The 19,540-nt window shown below is 41.4% G+C and overlaps 2 protein-coding genes across 3 annotated transcripts; both read right to left on the bottom strand.

Annotated features, from left to right (window-relative positions):
* Positions 1–225: 225 nt before the first annotated feature.
* On the bottom strand, positions 226–9,911 carry LOC122783044 (zinc finger FYVE domain-containing protein 1-like). The gene is made up of 12 exons (XM_044047687.1): positions 9,757–9,911; positions 8,475–8,990; positions 7,514–8,018; positions 6,488–6,702; positions 6,146–6,252; positions 5,948–6,056; positions 5,748–5,845; positions 5,448–5,565; positions 4,711–4,881; positions 4,340–4,520; positions 4,133–4,246; positions 226–2,425 (listed from the first exon to the last, which is right to left on the bottom strand). Exons 2-12 carry the CDS (start codon positions 8,982–8,984, stop codon positions 2,193–2,195), a joined length of 2,361 nt encoding a protein of 786 aa, XP_043903622.1. The 5' UTR covers positions 8,985–8,990; positions 9,757–9,911; the 3' UTR covers positions 226–2,192.
* A 588-nt stretch (positions 9,912–10,499) lies between these two features.
* On the bottom strand, positions 10,500–13,704 carry LOC122783058 (rho-related GTP-binding protein RhoV-like). Of its 2 annotated transcripts, XM_044047705.1 has the most exons (4): positions 13,264–13,704; positions 11,703–11,999; positions 11,556–11,614; positions 10,500–11,466 (listed from the first exon to the last, which is right to left on the bottom strand). In XM_044047705.1, the coding sequence occupies exons 2-4, from the start codon at positions 11,881–11,883 to the stop codon at positions 11,014–11,016; spliced, it is 693 nt and encodes a 230-aa protein (XP_043903640.1). In that variant the 5' UTR covers positions 11,884–11,999; positions 13,264–13,704; the 3' UTR covers positions 10,500–11,013. The 2 variants fall into 2 exon arrangements, with proteins under 2 accessions (XP_043903640.1, XP_043903639.1); XM_044047704.1 differs by lacking the exon at positions 13,264–13,704 and having other exon boundaries at positions 11,703–12,524.
* Between the last annotated feature and the right edge of the window lie 5,836 nt (positions 13,705–19,540).

The following is a 19,540-nucleotide window of genomic DNA, read 5'->3' as shown; positions in this document are numbered from 1 at the left end:
ATGGAAGCCAGGTTTAATTATTTATTAGAAAAAAAAAAAGAAAAAAAGAAAATGTATTGCCATTGATAAGCACCATGCAAACAGTGTCGTCCCCCCCCCTCTCCAACTTAATCTGAAGGAGTGGAAAGCAAGGTTCATAACACAAAGGCATGCACACGATCCATCCCCCTCCCACACTCAAGATTTAAAACACATTCACACACACACTTAAAACAGGAAGGCAACTCCAGATACACCTTTAATCATATGCAAATCTTCCATCAGTTTCAGCCACATATCCACACACCAACATTTCAAGTCAGTTTTCAAGTTTTTCTTTAAAAACACCAGTCGGTCGATCCTGTTAGATTTATTGTGTGTAGGTGAGGAGTGTTCATATTGGCACGCGGCCTAGAAAGAAAGGAAAAGAAAGGACACCACCACACAGCAGAATATTAGGATCAACAGACCGCACGTACTCGCATGAGAATGGAGTCCTGTACAAGTGATCTGACATGATGTATTCCCTAATCTATCCTGTGCAACATTAGTATTTCAGAGGACGGTGTGTGTGTGTGTGTGTGTGTGGGTGATGCAACATTCATACAGATAAATCTATTTTGAGATAGGCAGACAACAACATCTCCTCTCAGCAGAACCAAAAAGTTCCAGGTAAGGAGCAAAAGATTAGTGTTCACTTTATCTACAAAGCTTACAATCATTAACAACATAAGACCTTTTTTTTTACCCTTTTTTTAAAAAATAAAATACAACCATGTGTGTTTCAAAGGCATCACTTTGTGCTTTGTATGATAAAAAAACAGACAAGTTAAATCTCAAGTCACTCGACATGGGTTCGGTATTCTGTCTTTGCTATGTTTGAGCATCTGTTTTTTAATGTGTACGTTGACAGACAGAAAAAAAAAACTAAATATGGGGGAGAAAGGTTTCCGTTCACATGTGGTAACTACAAAAGAATATAAATATCCTTACAGTACAACTAATGTAAATAAAAAACAAAGAAATGATACAATATTATAACAGCTCAAATGAGCTGTGAGCTTTGTTCTCATCCTGTCAGACGGACGACCTGGAGGCAAGAACGTAGTAACACATCAAACTGGTTTGAAGACTAATTTAGATATTTCACATTTTGCAAAACCATATCCATACATATGATAACATAAAATAACATAAAAAAAACAAACAATTGAAACATGAGACATATAGGTTTTTCGAGAATGTGTACACACTTAAAAATGCTGCTTGGTATAATAATAATAATAATAATAGTAATAATAATAATAACAATAATAAAAAGTGAGGTTTATTCGGAGTCTGTGCTCTGAACAAATAAAAGGCCATGGATCTCTCAAAGGCTATCATGCATACCACAAGTAAGTCATTTTCTTTCTTCGAAACATAAATAGTTTTAAACATATGACATTTACACTCCTCTAACATCGCTTCTATGCTTTTTTTTTTAACAACCACAAATGACATGATTTAAACAAAAAATAAAATAAAGACATTACACTAGCACAGACACATTGACCTGAATGACTTTTGGCACACCAGATATCCACTCACTCTCTTCCAGACCTTACATATGAGTTAGGGACAGAAATACTTGATAATCTGGACATCTGGGTTTTAGCCATGGTACGCTACAGCCTATAACAGCTGAAAAAAAGGCTTAGTGCATAAACAAAAATGTTGCAATACAGCATGCAATGGAGCCAGCAGATATAGATTCCCTCGCCATTACACGCACTACGTCAGAGAAACTGCTGGAAACTAATCACGCCAAACCCCCATGGGGTTCTCAACTATCTAGCATTCTTTAAATGATACACTTTTCTTTAAAATATTTTCTGAGAGTAGAAAAATAGCTGAATGGCTGTATTGAACGTAAAAATGTGGGATTTGTGTCATTAAGAGTCACCGCGGAGTGGAAAGGATAGGTTTCACACTCGACTCGCGTGTTCTGGCTGCTCTACAAAGGCCACAGGAACGCTGAAATCCCAAGTCTGCTAAATGTCCTATATATGCGACTAAAAACTTCCTTGCCACAGATACGAGGCAGAACCACTGGTGTAACGGAGGTAAAGCAGTGATAAGACTGCGAGCTGTGTGAGTGGTTGGTTCTCTCTCTCTCTCTCTCTCTCTCTCTCTCTCTCTCTGGCGCTCTGAGGAAAGGAAGGCCATCCCTGTTAAAGTTCTCCCGCCTTCTGGTTGCAGCTGGTGCACACGCGCACGGGATGATCCCAGCCCCGCGACGGAACCGGCCGGCGCTCTGGGGAGCAGTCGTCGCACACTCCCTGGCCACAGGCGCGGCAGTGATGCTTGGACAGTTTGGCAGTGAACTCGCGCCGGCAGTTGTGGCAGGACAGGATGTCCTGGTCAGGCACCCAGTAAGCAGGACGGGCTGCGTCTTTCACCAGACCTACGGGTGGAACCCAGCACAGTTAGTGCCCGTTCAGACCTGGTATTAACATCCATACCGCATCCCCCTCAGATCCAATCACAGAAAAGCGTGCTACAGACCAAGGGTTAAAAACCTTGGGCTACATTCTAAATTGCCCTGCGGCGGACTGGTGACATGTCCACGCTGTGCCCCACCTTTCACCCTATGTCAGCTGGGACCCTCACATGGAGGATAAAGGTTAAAAGCTTTCCTGACAACCATACTGACAGCAAACGGATTCTTTAAAAACATCATTTTGTTCTTGCAAACAGACTTGATGTCATTGCGTATTTAAATACACTCAGTTCTTGTGTGATTGGATCACTGAAGATAGTTAATATCAGGTCTGAACAGGGGCCTTATTAGTTTGAACACAAAGTAACACTTTGCATGTTTACAATTACAACACACTGTAGCCACTTTTTTAAAAGGAAGCTCGCTTGAGTGTGTGCAAAGTAAATTCTATTCTCTTTGCATGCCTCTGAAGCTCACATATTATTAGCATGTCATATCTTATTTATTTAAATCTATCTAATACCTGGACCGTAGTTCCTGTTTCCTGTGTTTGCCTGGTAAACAAACCTTTGTAAAACCTGTATTGTAAAACCCTGACATGCTGAGATATTCCTTTAATATAGAGGCGGATACCACTCACTCAAATGTTTGCTTTCATTGGAATTGGTGCAGCAGTACCTATCCAATGATTAGTTACCGTTGCTTTAACTTAGCTTTGCTGCCATGCATGCAGTGGAACTCAGCTCCAGTTACCGTGCAAGAATAAGAAAGCTAATTTTGTCTTGATTCGAGCAAACCTTGATGTGGGGGTATTTTTGGAGGGTGTTTTTCTTTTTTTTGGAAAATGTCAGCAGCATATCAGGTTATCAAAAACACGTTCATCTAGCATGTGCTTTACCACTATATATAGACCTACAGTAGGCTTATGTGACAGTATAATACCTAGTATTAACAATAATAAATAAAGATTGACAAAAACAAACTGAAGTGAACTAAAGAAGCACATAAAATAATGACCGATATATAAAATATGGGTTATAACTTCCGGGGGTGTTGACATTTAAAAACTCCTTCCACAACACAGAGCCTATATTCTCAGTGTGATCCTGAATTATAGGATAGAGCTGTATCATGTGAGCGGTTATAAAAACAAAAGGTATTTTTGTGTCCTAGATGTTGTGCGCGAATGTCGTGTCAGCAACTTGTAAACGTCAATACCATTGATGAGCTGACAGCGGTGAAAAGGACAGTTAGTGGTGCCCTCTTAAGGCATATGTTAGTGGCAAGAATAAGACGAAGAAGAATAGGTACAATTTGCTTTTAAACGTCTGCTTAGTGAAATATACTTAAATATTTAAATGTCATTCGTGTGCGGGATACTTCCCTGACAATCTATTTACAAGTCTGCATCACTCAACAGCAGATAAGAGCCGTAAGATTTTGTTTTTAGTTATGGTAACAATTTGCTTGAGGTCTATATCAAGTAGGCCATTAGGGCATTCCATTTTCCTGCATTACATGTTTGAGAGGTCAAAAATACTTCTTTTCATTTCAGCTATAAATAGGTACAATGCACTTCTGCCACAAGAGGGCAACGTATGCATACACTCACATTTACTGTCATTTATTCCACAACAACACCCTTGCGCTCTGACGCGGGTAAACACTCACCGAGTGGGATGTCAATCGCAGTCACGACAACCCCTATGGTATTAGTGACCACCTCTCCAACCTTCCTGGCCAGGATTCCACCTTCTTCCTCCTCAGGCTCTGTTTCAAGCCGCTCTGCAAAAGAAAATATAAAGTTGAACCCACAGATGGTTGAAAGATGAAAAAACGGGAGGCCATTTGAGATCGCATCAGAGATGATGTATATACCTTCGCATGAGGCTCTCTGCTCGAAGCAGGCGTCACAGACTCGGACAGGGTCAAGACCCCAGCCTCTCTCGGGGACGGGCGCGGCTTTGGAAGAGCAGCCATCGCAGAAGCCTTCCCCACAGGCACGGCAGTGATGCTTGGTGTCGTTGTCCTGGAAGACTGCGTGACACTGGTGACACACCTTGTACCAAGATAAAAAGGAAATAAATAAGAGAAGCTGCGGATGACCACTAGAGGATACAGTCAAAGTCTATCCATGTTTTGTCTTGTGACCTGCATGCACCGACACGCCACACACAGTAAACATCCCTCTGCACTCAGAAGTGTCGACTTGGCTGTTACAGGCGGGTGTGGGACTGTGTGTCACTTACCAAGATGAGGGAGTTGGGTTTCCAGTAGGCTGGAGCGATCTGATCCGTCAGCCAAGAGGTGACGGCCTTGGCAGGCTTCACGCTGAGCTCTGTCACAGACTGAGCCACTAGGTTGACTCCGTCCAGAAGACGCTGTGCTGCGTTGTTATTGTCCTTTAAGAAGCCGTCCGACTGCACAAAGATGAAGAAGATGAATGTTTATGGAAAAATGAAGGTTGTTTTATATTAATCTAGACCAGAGCTATCGTCAACACTACATGTCTCTATCTGTTGAAGAGGCTAACAACAATTATCACATATTCTGGCCTTTCTGGTGGGAGGAGCATAAAGTTTGACCAAAAGAAAATGGATATTCTATCCAAACTGGAGACTGTATTTTGGCACCATGCCCACAGGAAATGTGACAGGATGGACATTTGTTTTGGGATTTAAGCGCTGCCAGCAGGAAAGTCATGACTAAAACCTGAAATGAAGAATAACTTTGCAAAAGGACAACTTTTGGAAAGTATGGACATGTGTGAGTGTGTTAAAACTATACAGCTGTCATTTGTTTGAAAAAGTACATATATTTTAAGTTTTATTTATTTATGCCCCCCCCCCGACTTTCTGTGTTTTGTATTTTGGTTTTATGCAACGGGGAAATACTGTTATTGTTTTTTAAGGCTATGTACTTGGAAAATCACAAAGAGAATTTCAGAGAGACAAACACAAGAATTTTTATAGCTTATTCCACTTACTCCTGGCCATACGTGCTGGATCTCAGTGCGGACGACTGTATCCACAGGATCCTGGTTCCCGTACCAGTACTGGCGACTCCGATAGATCACTCCACAGTTGGGGCATTCGATAACATACCTGAACGCACACACAAATAAGCAAAACTAAGTCTCTGTGAAAACATTTGAGGTATTATTTGCTGTTGAATATATAGGTCAGTGTGATTAGATAGATTTTAGCTCAGAGTCCAGGACACCAGTGCTAAAAGTTAAGCTCTGTAAAAGGTAACATAATCCTAACCCAATTCTCCTGCTACTCACCCGGACCAAGCGTATTTGGCGAGGCCCATCCACGGAGAGTCTGAGGAAGCCGAGGTCTTAGGGACGACTACCACTTCCTTTCCTCCCTCGTAGCAAGCCTGAGGAGAAAACCCATGCAGTTAGAGTGATTAATAAAAGTCAGTTGTGTAGAGAGAATTCTCAGGTGTGTCTGAGTCACACAAGTGACCGACTCTTCTCACCTTGCAGGTGTAAATGCGGTTATCATACTGAGGAGAGTAACGGCAGCGATGCTTTGCCTTGTGGCACACGCCCTCTGCGATGTGGTTCATGCTGTTCTTGCAGCCAGACCTACGTTATAGAAAATAAAAAATAAGCAAGAGGATAAAATTATGATTATGACAATTATGGATAAATGTTACATGAGGGCAAGTACTGACCCACAGCTGAGGCACAGGATGGAGCAGGTGAAGTATTCATCAGGAAAGAAGCAGCTATGGGACACCAGCTCACCAGATACTTCGCCACTGAAACGCTCACTCAGTGCCTGCAAGAGAGAACCAGCAGATAAAAACAAATCATATACAGTTGTCTCACAACCAAAAGGTTAGTTGTTCAGTCCCCAGCTCCAATGTGAACCTGAGTGAGACACTTAACCCCTTAAGTGGTAGTTATGTGGTATAAAAACAACGCATATACATGCGATTTACGAATGTGTGTGAGTGAATGGAAAAACTGCAGCGTAAAGCTACAAATTCAATGCAGAATCCATACAGCCCTACCTGCAGTGCTTTGAAGATAACCACAGGAGTGCGTGGGGAACGGGTAGCGTTGTTATCCAGGAGCTGCTCCAGTTTGTTCTGTAGGCCATGGAAGTCGGTAGGTGGGTTGAGAGTCTGCGTGCCACAGTAATGGACTGAGCTGAAGGCCTCGGGAAAACGGGACACCTTCCTGAAGCGCTCCAACAGCAGCCGGTCTACTGACTCTGACGACTTACCTACGACAGTGCAAAGATAAAGGGGTGCAGATACAACATATTTGTTAGAATAATGTGCTTCAATGTACCTATTTTTTTTAGAACAAGAGAAAAAAAAATTGCTGTGTTCATGAAATACCAAAGTGTTGGGAATGTTGTATAGTCAGCCATCCAACAAATAATCTGCATACTCAGGAGCCAACACATGCAGCTTGTTACATTTGTTGTGCAACTCATCACATAAGTGTATTTGGTTTGTAACATATCTTCCATAGTTCCATACTTCTTTTTGTACCCTTATAAGCCCCGATTTAGTTCTAAATATGTTATTTAATTGTTGTTTACTGTTATTAAAGCAGTAACTCTGTTGTACTAGTAGACATGTAGTCACTCAGGGGAATTTACCAAATTGCACGGATCTCTCCAAATTGATAACCATATCACTGCAACCAGTATATCACAAGAAACCAGTGGCTGCATGGAAGTTATAAGGTAAATGTTAAGTCATAATTTATAACTGGTTGACGGCAAAAAGTATGAGTTCTACCAACTGGACTAAAACTTCACTGACAACATTTTCTGTTTAGACCAAACTTGACGTTCAATCTTCTTCACATTTGGAATTCTGACTGTTCCGTCTGGTTACGAAGAACAAAGAGAAACCCTGCATGCTAATGTTTACTCAGCCTGTATTTATCTGCACTGTTTAACCAGCAGTCAAAACTTGAAAGACACCTGTAGTTTACTCTCATTCCATGCATTGACAATGTGCTATGTTTCTGCTTAACCACACATTAGTATCAGGAGCAAATTAGATGTTTAGATTCTTTACCTGAGCCAAGCAACTTAGTGTGAACCGTTTCATGGAAGATAACAACTGCAGGACCCAGGGTCGACAGAGGAACATCCAGCCCACAGCGTGCTGTCGTGGCCTTCAGCTCCTTGGTGAAATGCTTCAAGTAGGCATCCGAGGCGTCGCCGAGGAACTTGAAAAGATCATCGTGAAGCCGGTCGGCATGGGTGCGGTAGATAATAAAATCAGAGATGGCTAGCACCTTCAGTAACAGACGGGTCCTCTGGCCCTGTTTCGAACTGTTTCCAAGCAGGCCCTCCGTATCGATGACCACTACTTTGTGGATGGGGTCAAAGGCTGTCCACACGCCCACCGTACACGATTCTTGTGTTGGAGAAGTCTTGAACACCTCTCTCCCCAAAAAGAATGTGTGGTTGAGGGTGTGGGATTTGCCCTCTCCCGTGTTACCGAAGATGGACACCACCTTCAGCAGCTGGTCTGGGATACAGCTCAGGCTATTCAAAAATGAAGCTTCATCTTTTACCTTTGGAGAAAATTTGGAGAATTTTCAACTGAAAAGTCACTTTATTCTTCAAATAACACACAGACAATGTACTGTGCAAATGTCTTAGGCCACCTCAACAGAAATAACGGGAAATAACTCGTTAAAAATAACTACTTTTTCAGAAACAGCTTCTACAGGTTAAATTGTAAAGTGTTAACACTAGAACAACAACAACCTTGACTCTCCTAAAACTGGAATGGAACTCTAATAAATGTCACTGGTAAAACCTGAAAATGATCTGCTGTGAAAAAGGTCTATTCCGCTAGGTTTATTCAAGACATTCTTGGACACATGCTGTGTGTCACATCATTCCAATCCAAATGCCAATGATCACAGAGTTTGACAGGCCTAAAAACAAGAAAGCCTTAAGAATTTTGCACAGCACTGCATATGACACATTTGGTATTTTGATGGTAAAAACTCTGTACAACTCACCTGCATTTCCTCATTCTCATCGACCAAGAGAAAACTGGACACCTTCTCCAGTAGTTTTGTCCTCTGAGATTTGATTTCATCGACTATTTCAACAGCAGGCTGAATGGATGCTTGGACAGTGTTGACCTCTACAGGTTTAGGTGGTGGAGGAAAAGATGTAAGCTGGTGTTTCTTCCTGCTGCTTCCACTGTGGGTGCGTTTCTGGCATTCTTGGCACAAGTTAAGTTTGCAGTTCTGGCAGCGGACCACAGCTCTGTGGCGTTTGCCATTGTCTCCATTGGCTCCTTTGCAATTGTCACACAGGGGGACATGCCCGGGGCTGATCTGAAACCGCGTATGGTTCTTCAAGTCTTCCTGTTTGTGGACCTCAAGCTCACAACGAACACACTGCAGGCTTTTGCAGTCATCGCACTCAAACGCAGCCTCCTCAGAGCCACCACAGGCATAACTTTCTTGACATATTAGATTAGTGTTTACTCCTTTTTCTGAAGATGAGCCATGCCCATTCATCGTTTCCTACCAGGTTAAGTGAAATACAGAGCAGAGCTTAATGGAACAGCTTTGACAACAACACCAGCTATTTCCAGTTAGGAATCAAGGAAACTGCACAACATATGGTAATACCGGTACCTGAAATGCTAAATTACAAAATTAAATGACTATATGTCTAAATTATGAAATATAAATTTTAAACCTTATTACAGTTCAAGTAATGTCTTATTACAATACGTATATTATATTGTAACATATAATATATACAATAATACGGCAATTAACTTGGAAAAGACGTCTTACAACTGATATCTTTCTTTTTTTTTTACTATTAACAGTTAGCTTGTTGGTGTATTATTGTTGTTGTTGTAAGTTAGCAGTTAGCTGCAATGTTACCAAAACAAATCTAAGTTTAGCTTAGCGATTAAATCTATTATAGAATACGACATAAACCTGGGCAGATAGCACCAACCAAAACAATTAACTCTCCCTGGAGATGAATGTGCAACTATTGATGCTAACAACAGGCTAGCTAGCAAACTGACCCTGACAAGCTCGCTAGCAAACTCTTAAGACATCCAAGCAGCAATACTTAGCTTACAGCTAGCTGGTTCTGACGGACACTTTCAACTTTTTTCCAAATAAAAGCTGTAATTACAGAGGCAGTGAGCCTTGTAGATGCATAGCCGTCCAAACAGGCAGCTAGCCTCCTGCGGGTCTGTTAAATGAGCTGCCACAACATATCAACAAAAACAAAATGTAGTCGACGTCACAAGGTTTGAGGACATACGTGGACTCTTTGACTTTGATGAATCCGTGTTGTCCGGTTTAAAAGTCCTTTTTCTGACAGTGTCACTTATATTTGAATCCGTCCGAGCCGTGTCATTGTTTTGTTCTTCAGCCCCCCCTCCCTGACAGATTTCGTCTCTAGCTACGTTATTTTGTTGCCAGGTCAGATCAGCTGATCAGATTATTTTCAGTCACAGGGTCAAAGGAGGGTGGAGTGCAGTTGCATGATGGGAAACGTAGTTCTGCGACCCTTGGTTTGTATTCGCTACAGGTTTTTTTTTTCCACAAATGTTTTTGTTGTTAATATAATATAAAATAATATAATAAAATATAATATAATACAAATACTTTATATTATATTATTATATAATACTTCTTAGATGTGAATTTTTGCTCCATATAACAAAGAAATCATTAAAAACTGAATCATTTTGGTCTGTGGACCAACGATTACTCAATTTAAAAAATAATCGCCAGATAAATCGATTACGGAAATAATCGTTACAAATTGTTACAGCCCGAAAGGCACTTGAAAGGCACTATATAAATGTATGCTATTATAATAATGATAGTAATTATTATTGTTATTATTATTATTATTATTATCATCATTATTATTATTATTATTATTATTATTATTATTATTATTATTAATAATAATAATAATAATAATAATACTATCATCGTGTAAGTGTAAGCTGTTGTTAGAGAAAGCTCAAATAAATTCAGATGAATACATTTAGGTGTAATAAATGCAGTTTATTTTGAAATGACTTCATATCAGTAATTAAACTGTATCTCGCCATTGTATCTCAGGAAATTTGTGATTGGTGGGTGGTTTTAAAGATAATTGTAAATGCTTCAGGATGAGTTTACACTCTGCAAGCCAGATTAAATGGCTTTTGTGTTGTAAACACAGCACTTCAAAGCATCAGCAGGTGACCATTTGTCCTAAATGGCACTTTGTTTTCCCTCCATTTCCTCACTGACATTTATCTTCCAGTGCAGCATCTAAAAGTGACTGTTTTACATTTATCCAGCCACTAACAGTGCCTTTATTTCAAAAACCTTGACTCGTACAGAAAAATATGAACAACACAACAACAACAACAGACAAAAACAACACATAAAGGAAAGGATTGAGAGGAAAAGAGCAGAATAGATTACATTTCTCACAGGGTCACAGAGATTGTAGGGCCTGTAAAAAAAATTGCATGTTTTCATTAAAATATAAGAAATAGTGCCCATCACAACTACATCAGATGTATCTGAAGAGTTTCCTCCATCCAGAAACACAAAACACCTTGAGTCCTTTGAGCAGACTTTGCTTTTTAGATCGAGTGTCAGTGTGCTTGTGCTTGATGGCGGCGGACACAGCACAGTCAAACACATCTTTGAGGTTGTGCTGTGTCAGCGCCGAACACTCCACATAGTCGTGAGCTCGGATCCTGCGAGCCAGGCCTCTAGCTCGGCGGAAGTGCACTGGTTTGGTGCCTCGCTGCTGGTGCAGGTGAATCAGGACCTCCACGTCGTGCCTGAGGTCACACTGCGTTCCCACCAGAACTATTGGAGAGGTTTGGTTGCCTGCGCGGATCTGTGGGATCCATTTGGAGGCGACGTTATCAAAGGAGCGAGGGTTGACGAGGCTGAAGCAGAGGATGAAGACGTCCACGTGGGCATAGCACAGAGACCGTAGATGACCAAACTCCTCCTGACAGAGCACACAATGACAGATGAGGATCAGGAGGACTAAAGCTTGAGTGTTGAATAAATCATAATATGATGGCGTGGAACATGTACCTGTCCGGCTGTGTCGATCAGTTTGATGCGTGTTGGGACGCCGTTCACGTGAACCAAACCTTGGGAGTCAAGCAGGAATATGAAATGTTTTCATGTTTGAAAGCAGCTGCTGATCGTTAACAAAAAAATAAAGTAACCTTTACTCACCGGTGAAGACATCGAAAGCCGTTTGCCTGTACTCGCTGTTGTATCCATTGAAGATGTAGCTAATAATCATGCTGCTTTTCCCCACAGCTCCATCACCCACCAGCATGCAACTCAGTTCCTCCCTCGGCCTGTGGGCCTTGTCTCGTCTCTGACAAGCCTGCTCCATATTATTTGCTTGCATTATTTCTCCTCCATCGTCCCAGTGAATCCATGCAGGAGAGCAGCTCTACTGTAAAAGATGTCCTCACTCCCCCCACCCCGGGGGCCTCTTGGTGCCAATAAAGAGTGGAAGGACACCTCGATTTGAAAGAACAAAGGCAGCCAATGGGATGAGTGATCCCTCCAACACTTTGATTGTTTCCTTTTGATGCACATTTGCATGGTCACTCCCACCAAGAGAGAGAGAGTGGACGACCACTGTGAAAGGTCAGCTCCTCTGGCTTTAGAGAGCTTACAGTGTGGCATTAAAGTAATCTATAGTGATTTGGGAAGTAATGAAGTAAAAATACTTCTTGTTACTGTACTTAAGTAGGGTTTTCAGGTATCTTTACTGCTTTCTGAAGACTTTTTACTTTTACTCAGTACTTTCTACTCCTAAAAAGTTGAATCAATACTTACAGAAATATCTGTGCTTCTTCTCTTCCACTTCAGCTTCAATCTTCTTGTTTCTATGCAGTAAAAATACTAAGACCAACAGCTTTTTTGACACTAAAAGACACTCGGCGGTACATTTTTGTAGAGATTGTGTTGCTGTTGACATATCTTCAAGACTTTACCACTTAACTCTAACCCTGAAACCATGATTATTTTTTTTATTTGTCCTTTATTTAACCATATAAAAGACCCATTGAGATCAAGATCTCTTTCACAAGGGTGACCTGGCCAAGAAAGGCAGCAGCACACATCATAGTTAAATAAAAAACTGGAAGGCAGCATCTACAATACAAACATGGAAATACAAAAGTACAACTAGACAAACATAAAGTGCAAGAGTTGTGGTCACAGTAACAATTTAAGAACACAGGCACTGTTCAATGGATTTCTGTTGTCTGTCTTTTAAGATGGAGCGGAAAGCTCCCAGTGAAATAAAAGTTTGCAATTTAAGTTCAGTTTGGAGGGTATTCCAAGCAGAGGGGGCAGAGAAACTGAAAGCTTACTGCAGCTTTTTCTTAAATTCTTCAATAATCATCTAGTTATCACTTCATTCTTGTCTTCTAAATGCACACTTTTATCTCTCATCATTTTAATGACTATTTCAATTGTAATGTTTAATGATTTTCTTCATGTATTTCTACAGTATGCCATTGTAAAGCACTTGACTTGCCCTGTGTATGAACAGTGCTGTACAAATAAGCCTGCCTTGCCTTGCCTCAGATTGCACTTAAATCAATGGGAAATGTGCAAAAACAAAAGTACTGCATTTACAGTATTTTTTTCCTGCAGTGCATTGAAACTGCAGCACTGCTGATAAATGAATGGCGGTAAAACCGCTGCCGGCCAACAGAGGGGGGCCTTGTTCCAGCGTCCTCTTCTGCAGAGTTGCAGAGGCAATTTTTCATACCTTCGTTTAACCTGGTGTCAGCACAGCTTTGTCAGGTCCCTGAACACGAGTATGTTCATATCACACAAATGTGTGATTTCTCCTGAAAGAAAAAAATCTCTAGAAAACCAGAAAGCGGCTTTAACTCTGACCATGTAAAAGGTCACAGGGCAAAGCCGAGGGGTCACTGTGTTGTTGTTTTTTAAAGTATGCAGGTGATAGAACCAAACCGCTGATATTATCTCGAGATCAAGAACCCACAATCCTTGTGGCGTTGCACGGCTGTTTTGTACGAGCATTATATAAGACATGGTTTTGCAGAGTGGGAAAACGTTTGGGGGTAAAAAAGGCAGCTTTAAACAAAGTGTTGTTCCTTATCTGTCTCGGGCCTGCAGGAAACTCTGCGAGCATTGTGTTGTAAGGTCTCCACTTCCTGTTTGCCGTTGTTTCTCACTCACTCACTCACTCGTTCTCTTCTTCCCTTCTCTCTCCCTCCTTTTTTCCCACCACCTGCAGTGTGAGTGATGGCGTTTATTCCCCACAGTAAGAGGACAACATCTGTTCCCGCCCCTCCCCCCCAATGAAAGTTGTGTTGCCACCTCGCCTCCCGTGCAAGCTTCACCTCTGACAGAGGATTGTGAGTCACAATGCTGTTCCTTAATCCAAGGTAAATGTCAAACACAGGAAGTCGTCTTTAAATATCTCGGCATGCCAAAATCATTTTCCTCTTTCGTCATCACAGAATGATTGACCAGCGAGGTGCTCGACAGTGCAGCAAGTGCTTGTAAGTTATGCACATGCCTTTACACTGATGACTTAAACATGTTTTGTGTGTGCATTTTCACTCCCTGTATGTAGAAATGTATCCTGACACAGATTCACCAGGGTAATCTGCTTAGTAAGGGTCTCCCACTGCGCTCGGCCCCTAATAATATATATAATAATATCACACAGTGTTTGAAATAGTCATTCAGTCGTTTTGACTTGACTGTCATGGCATCAATGTTCAATACACCGCAACTGTTATTTTCTTTTAGCAAATATTCAAAGTTTCAACCCACAGCAACAATAGCAACAATCTCTCAGAGAGGTGATAAAAGATTACGCCCCCCCTAAAGCCAAAGATCAACACGGGACATGATAGACAATGCACAAAACAAGTGGCCGACACATAGACGAGGCGATAAACAACCGATTTGCATAACATATCCGGCATAATGTCACTTTAAGTAGATACTGCATGGGGTCTTAAGTGGTGAGGATTAGAGCGGGTCGGGCGCCACATGATGGCAACACTCTCGGAGGTGGTTGAAAGTCACACAGCCAGGACACACCGGGTCGTTTGCTTTACGTACAATAGCCATCCATTTTTTTATCCTCCATATGAGGGTCGGGGTGCGGGGAGAGCTGGAGCTGACACGGGGAGAAAGTCTGGGTACAAACGATAGATTCATCCTAATCTTCTGACACTGTTTCCAGCCTGGTGTCAAAGGTTGTGTGACCTGCTTACATGAATTTGACACAGAACATAGATTGTGGCGGATTAATTTGAAGCCTTTACTCGCTGTGAACCAGACGTGTCTGAGGGAGCTGTGGCATTGTTCTCTTCTTCTTTGGTAGGAATGTGTCCTATTCCCTGCGTGCAGACTTGTACCGCCGCCCGATGTTGAAGCGGGATACTACAGGATCCTGACGCGCGAGTATACCAGGGGCCGCGATAGTATACCAGGGCCTTAAGGCGTACCAGCTGCACATGAATCTGTCTGTGTTTATGAGCGTAGAAGTGTTTGCACGCTCAGGCAGGTCTGATAGTATTGCCTGACAGAGCCCATTATCCCCAGACGAAGGGTGCATGTTACAATCGTGGTTCCTGCTCACGAAGACCAAACAAAGGCAGGATAAACATCATGTTTAGCCTTGTTATTGGTGCACCACATCGCTACCATCGAAACAACATCGAAACAAGCATCTAATTTTAGATTATTGTCGTACAGCCCATGACAATAGCAGCACCAGCAGAAGCAAAGAGGGAACGGCAGCTGATCACTGAAGTGACAAGGATTCATCCTCTGTAACACGCTCCATATGCACCCAGTTGTTGTTGTGCTCTTTCACTAAATTCATTTCTACCCCAATTATTGTGAGTTGGTATAACCTGCGGTATAACTGCTTCCCAGGTCAACTTGAGTTCCAGCACCTTACTGGTCATGCTCCCAGTGATTCATGGGAATTCAGATGTGTGCGACTCTCCGCCACCTCTGCCCTACCTCCTATCCAAACCCCCTGTTGTTCACATTCTTGACTCGCAGCCAGCAGTTATTGCAGGAAAGCATAAACTCTGACCGTGAATACATTGTGATCGTGTGAATCAGGATATACTTCCTTGCCTTTTTTTATGTTTTGTTTTTTTGTTTTTTTTTTGTGTTGGATCAGAGCATTTGCAGTTAATCTGAATTAAATTCATAACTGTTATTGCATCGTTTGAGATCTGAACCGGCTTAGGGTAAACCAGCCTGTCCCAGTTTTTAAGTAAAGCTGGAGCGTTTTTGGGGGCCTTTTGTTGGTCGGCGAGCGTCGCTGTCAGTTTAGTTACTGCTCCATTAAACCCTGGCAGGAGTCCAGGAGCGGCACACTAATCTCCCTCTACCCTCCAGAGACCTTTGCAGTGGGGTCAGGAACAAGCTCTCGTGTTGGGATACAAATAAATATATGCATTTGCAGCAAAACTGTCCGACAAGAGTGAATTTAGAATGAATTTACAAATGATTTGATTAAACACACATTTAGAGGTGCTGAAACTTTGCCTCTCAATCAGCACGTGATCATAAAGCACTTTTGTGTCTGTGGACGGAGCCAAACTCGTTGTTTTGCTGTTTGCAATAGCTTTATAGTATAAGCTATATACACGCTCTCTAAGTCTCAGCACGAGAGACTTTGATAAAGATAAGTACACTTCTTATTTAAAATGATTTTTAACACAGTATGTGCTATAAAGTGTGGATTCCCTAGTTCAATTCACAGTGTCCACCAACAGTGATGCTAACTGGACCAAGTGTCACTGGTGGGCACATAACGAAGAAAAGAATGAAGATATTTCTCAATACACTGAGGTTGGAAAGCACAATTTTTCAAAAATACTTACATTTTAAGATATGTTACAACCCAATATAATATCTTTATACTCGAGCCTTACACTAGCTCCTTTTTATTTCACCTTGTGTTGTGTTTTAATTGCCTTTTTAGTTTATTATAGAGTTAAAACCGAGTTTTAACCTGTTAATTCTGGCCTTCTCCTATTTTATTTCACTCCATGTTGTATTGGTCTGGTTTATTTGATTTTTTAATTTTATTGTGTCCAGCATCTTTGCTAAGAGCTACGCTAACGGGACCAAGTGTCACTGGTGGACACGTAGCAAAAGAAAAATGAAGAATGTGAGATTGGGAAGCACAATTTTTCAAAAATGCTACCCCTATTCTAGTAATACAAAGCTAAATGCAAAGTGCCACGTGAGGCTAATGAAACAGGCCTGTTTCACACACTTATGTGTGGAAAACCAGATGTTGCACAGATTTTGTCATGGGCGAGATTAGGACTATAAATGCAGAATTATCATTTCAATTAAAGACTATTTACACAAAAATACACGAGACAAGAAGCCCCCGGTCTCTTGTCGACAACATACAAATGAAAACAAACTACTGTGACTAAACATCTGAATGTTTGATCCGTTGCATCACAGGGAGCTAATAACAATATCAACAGGGATCTCACCCTTTGGCCTTTGATGCATCTGTGTGTGGGTTTTAATTTTTAGTTTCAATTGGCACCACATCAATCCACGCCGCACCAAACGTTCTTACAGAGCGCGATTAGAATCTGTTCAAACAGGAAACTCTGTCGCAATTGGCTGATTAACATGAGAACGTGATCTTTTCAAAGGGGGAAAACAACTTCCAAACAAACACAAAGCATCATTCCCCGCCATTACACACACAAAGGGGAATATTTGATTCATGTTGGCAGTGAAGCAGGTGTTAACTGGAGCCTGTTGATGATGATTTTTGTCGTTGCTTGAAATAAAAAGGAACGTGAAGGTGAAGGATACACATAATGTTCACAATTTGTTCCCCAAGACCAAACAGAGGCAGAATAACAACATCAACAGCAAGAAAAACTCACTAAAACTGACACGCAGAAGCTTCAACGTCATACTTTTGCAAAGGCACTATCAGCATTGTTCGGCTGCACGGGCATTGTGGCACACAACGAGCATCACAATGCCCGTGCAGCTGCTTCACTGTGGGCCTGCAGTCTCTAAAATGACATTGATATTGAACCTCTGCGAGTGTGTGGGAAAAACAGAGCTCCCTTTCCTGTTCTTTGAGAGAGAAAAAAAACAAACAAAACAAAAACACACTCCAGAGGAAAATGGCAGGAAAAACCTCCAGGGCCTTTTGATTCTGGCTAAGAAAGTGAGTCAGAATACCTGAGAATAATCTCAGAGTCCTCGCAATGTCAGGGCCATCTTTAAAGTCACAGCGGGTGAGGAAAATCCAACAGGGATTCATAAATCACAAGGTCTCATTGTTATGTGAAAAGTCCCTGGAATTGATCATAAACCACGATGCCTGTCAGCTATTTTACAATAATTATGTTTTATCTTCGGCACTACCAGGCCATAAGGTCCACATGAGCATTAAAAATAAGAAATGATCACCAGCGAGTGATGTTTATCATCTTAAACTTCCTTAAAGGTCCACAGTGCAGTGCAGGACTTGTAAGGATTGAAATTGATAGTTCGGGTCTCTGAAGTAAGATCTTTGCTTTGTACTGTAGGTTCTCCTGTAAGCTTGGGCTGAGCCAAGAAGAATAAAAGAGGGGAAACTCACCTCACCTGGTCTGATCGGGTCTTATCTTAGCTGGTGGCGCTCAGCGTGTCTCTCTCGCTCCGCCCCAGTCTACCAAGACTTACTTTTCCTTTCCAGTTCTTTGAAACAGACACCTTCTTCTAAGTCATATGTGTTGTTGTCACAACCTTGAGCCAGGCTGTGGCAGTCTGCAATACGCAACCTCACCACTAGATGCCAGTGATTCCTAAAAACAAATGCTCTTTTGGGGTCTGTGGCAGTACCCAGTGTTGTGTTTTATTTGCATTTTTAGTTTATTTTAGAGTTAAAACCAGCTTTTAACCTGTTGACTCGAGCCTTTTTCCTATTTCATTCCATCCTGTGCTGTATTTTACTGGTTTATTTGCTTTTTAAATTGTATTTTCCTTTCATTGTGTCCACCATCTTTGCTAACAGTTATGCTAACGGGACCAAGTGTCACTGGTGGGCACACAACAAAGAAAAGAATGAAGATAATTCTCAACTCAGGGGAAAATGAGGTTGGGAAGCACAATTCTTTCAAAAATACTACCTCTATTCTAGTAACAAAAAGCTAAATGCAAATCAGTGAAGTTTGTTTATCTATTGTCAATAGTGAGGTGAACGCTAACTCAGACATGTTTTGTCTTTATGAGTGCCACATGAGGCTAATGTATATTTGTGTTGTATTTTACTGGTTTATTTGATTATTTGATTTAATTACTTTTTTTTATATGTACTTTTGCCTCGTGTGAGCTTTTCTGTCTTTTATCCATTATTCTGCACTTTGGTCCACTCTGTTTGTTTTGTGCTTTACAAATAAAGTTGGATTGGATCATTTTAAAATATAAGTGTTTGTTTTAATATGCAACAATAAAAAGAAAACACATTTATGATGCAAAATTAATCTATTAATTTAAAAATAAAAACATATAGAAATGACTCGTTACAACTAGATATTGTTTGGAGGGCCACATGAAATCGATTGCAGGGCCACAGTTTGAGACCCCTGTTCGAAATCCTGGAGGACAAAACACTTGTTATGTTTTCTAATGCATCTTTTTAAGAAGTCTGCCACCTCCTGTTGCCCCTCAGGTTTCACCGTCTATATTCAGCAGTTGTTCTGGTGTGGCGTGAGGAGGGAAAGTGCTGTGTAGGCATTTTATTTTTAACACTAGGTGCTGACATCCAGAGAGAAAAGGTTAAAGACGCCATTTGCCGAGTCACCTGATCAGCGTGTAGTGCAGCCTGCTAAACAAACGCAGTGGGGTTGTTTTGACCAAAACAAAGGCCCCATTTTCTTTGGACAGGGTGTGAGTACTATACACTCAAAGCTGGCTAATGTAAAAAAAAAAGCCTTATTTAAGGACTTTTAGACCAAAGGGAAGCACGTGATTGATCGGTAAACACAGTGTCACATTTGAAAATCCTT

The sequence above is a fragment of the Solea senegalensis genome, linkage group LG16, assembly GCF_019176455.1.
Source record: "Solea senegalensis isolate Sse05_10M linkage group LG16, IFAPA_SoseM_1, whole genome shotgun sequence".
In the NCBI taxonomy this organism is placed as follows: Eukaryota; Metazoa; Chordata; class Actinopteri; order Pleuronectiformes; family Soleidae; genus Solea; species Solea senegalensis.
Note: the sequence above shows the minus strand (reverse complement) of the source record. Positions and strands in the feature narration are given on the sequence as shown.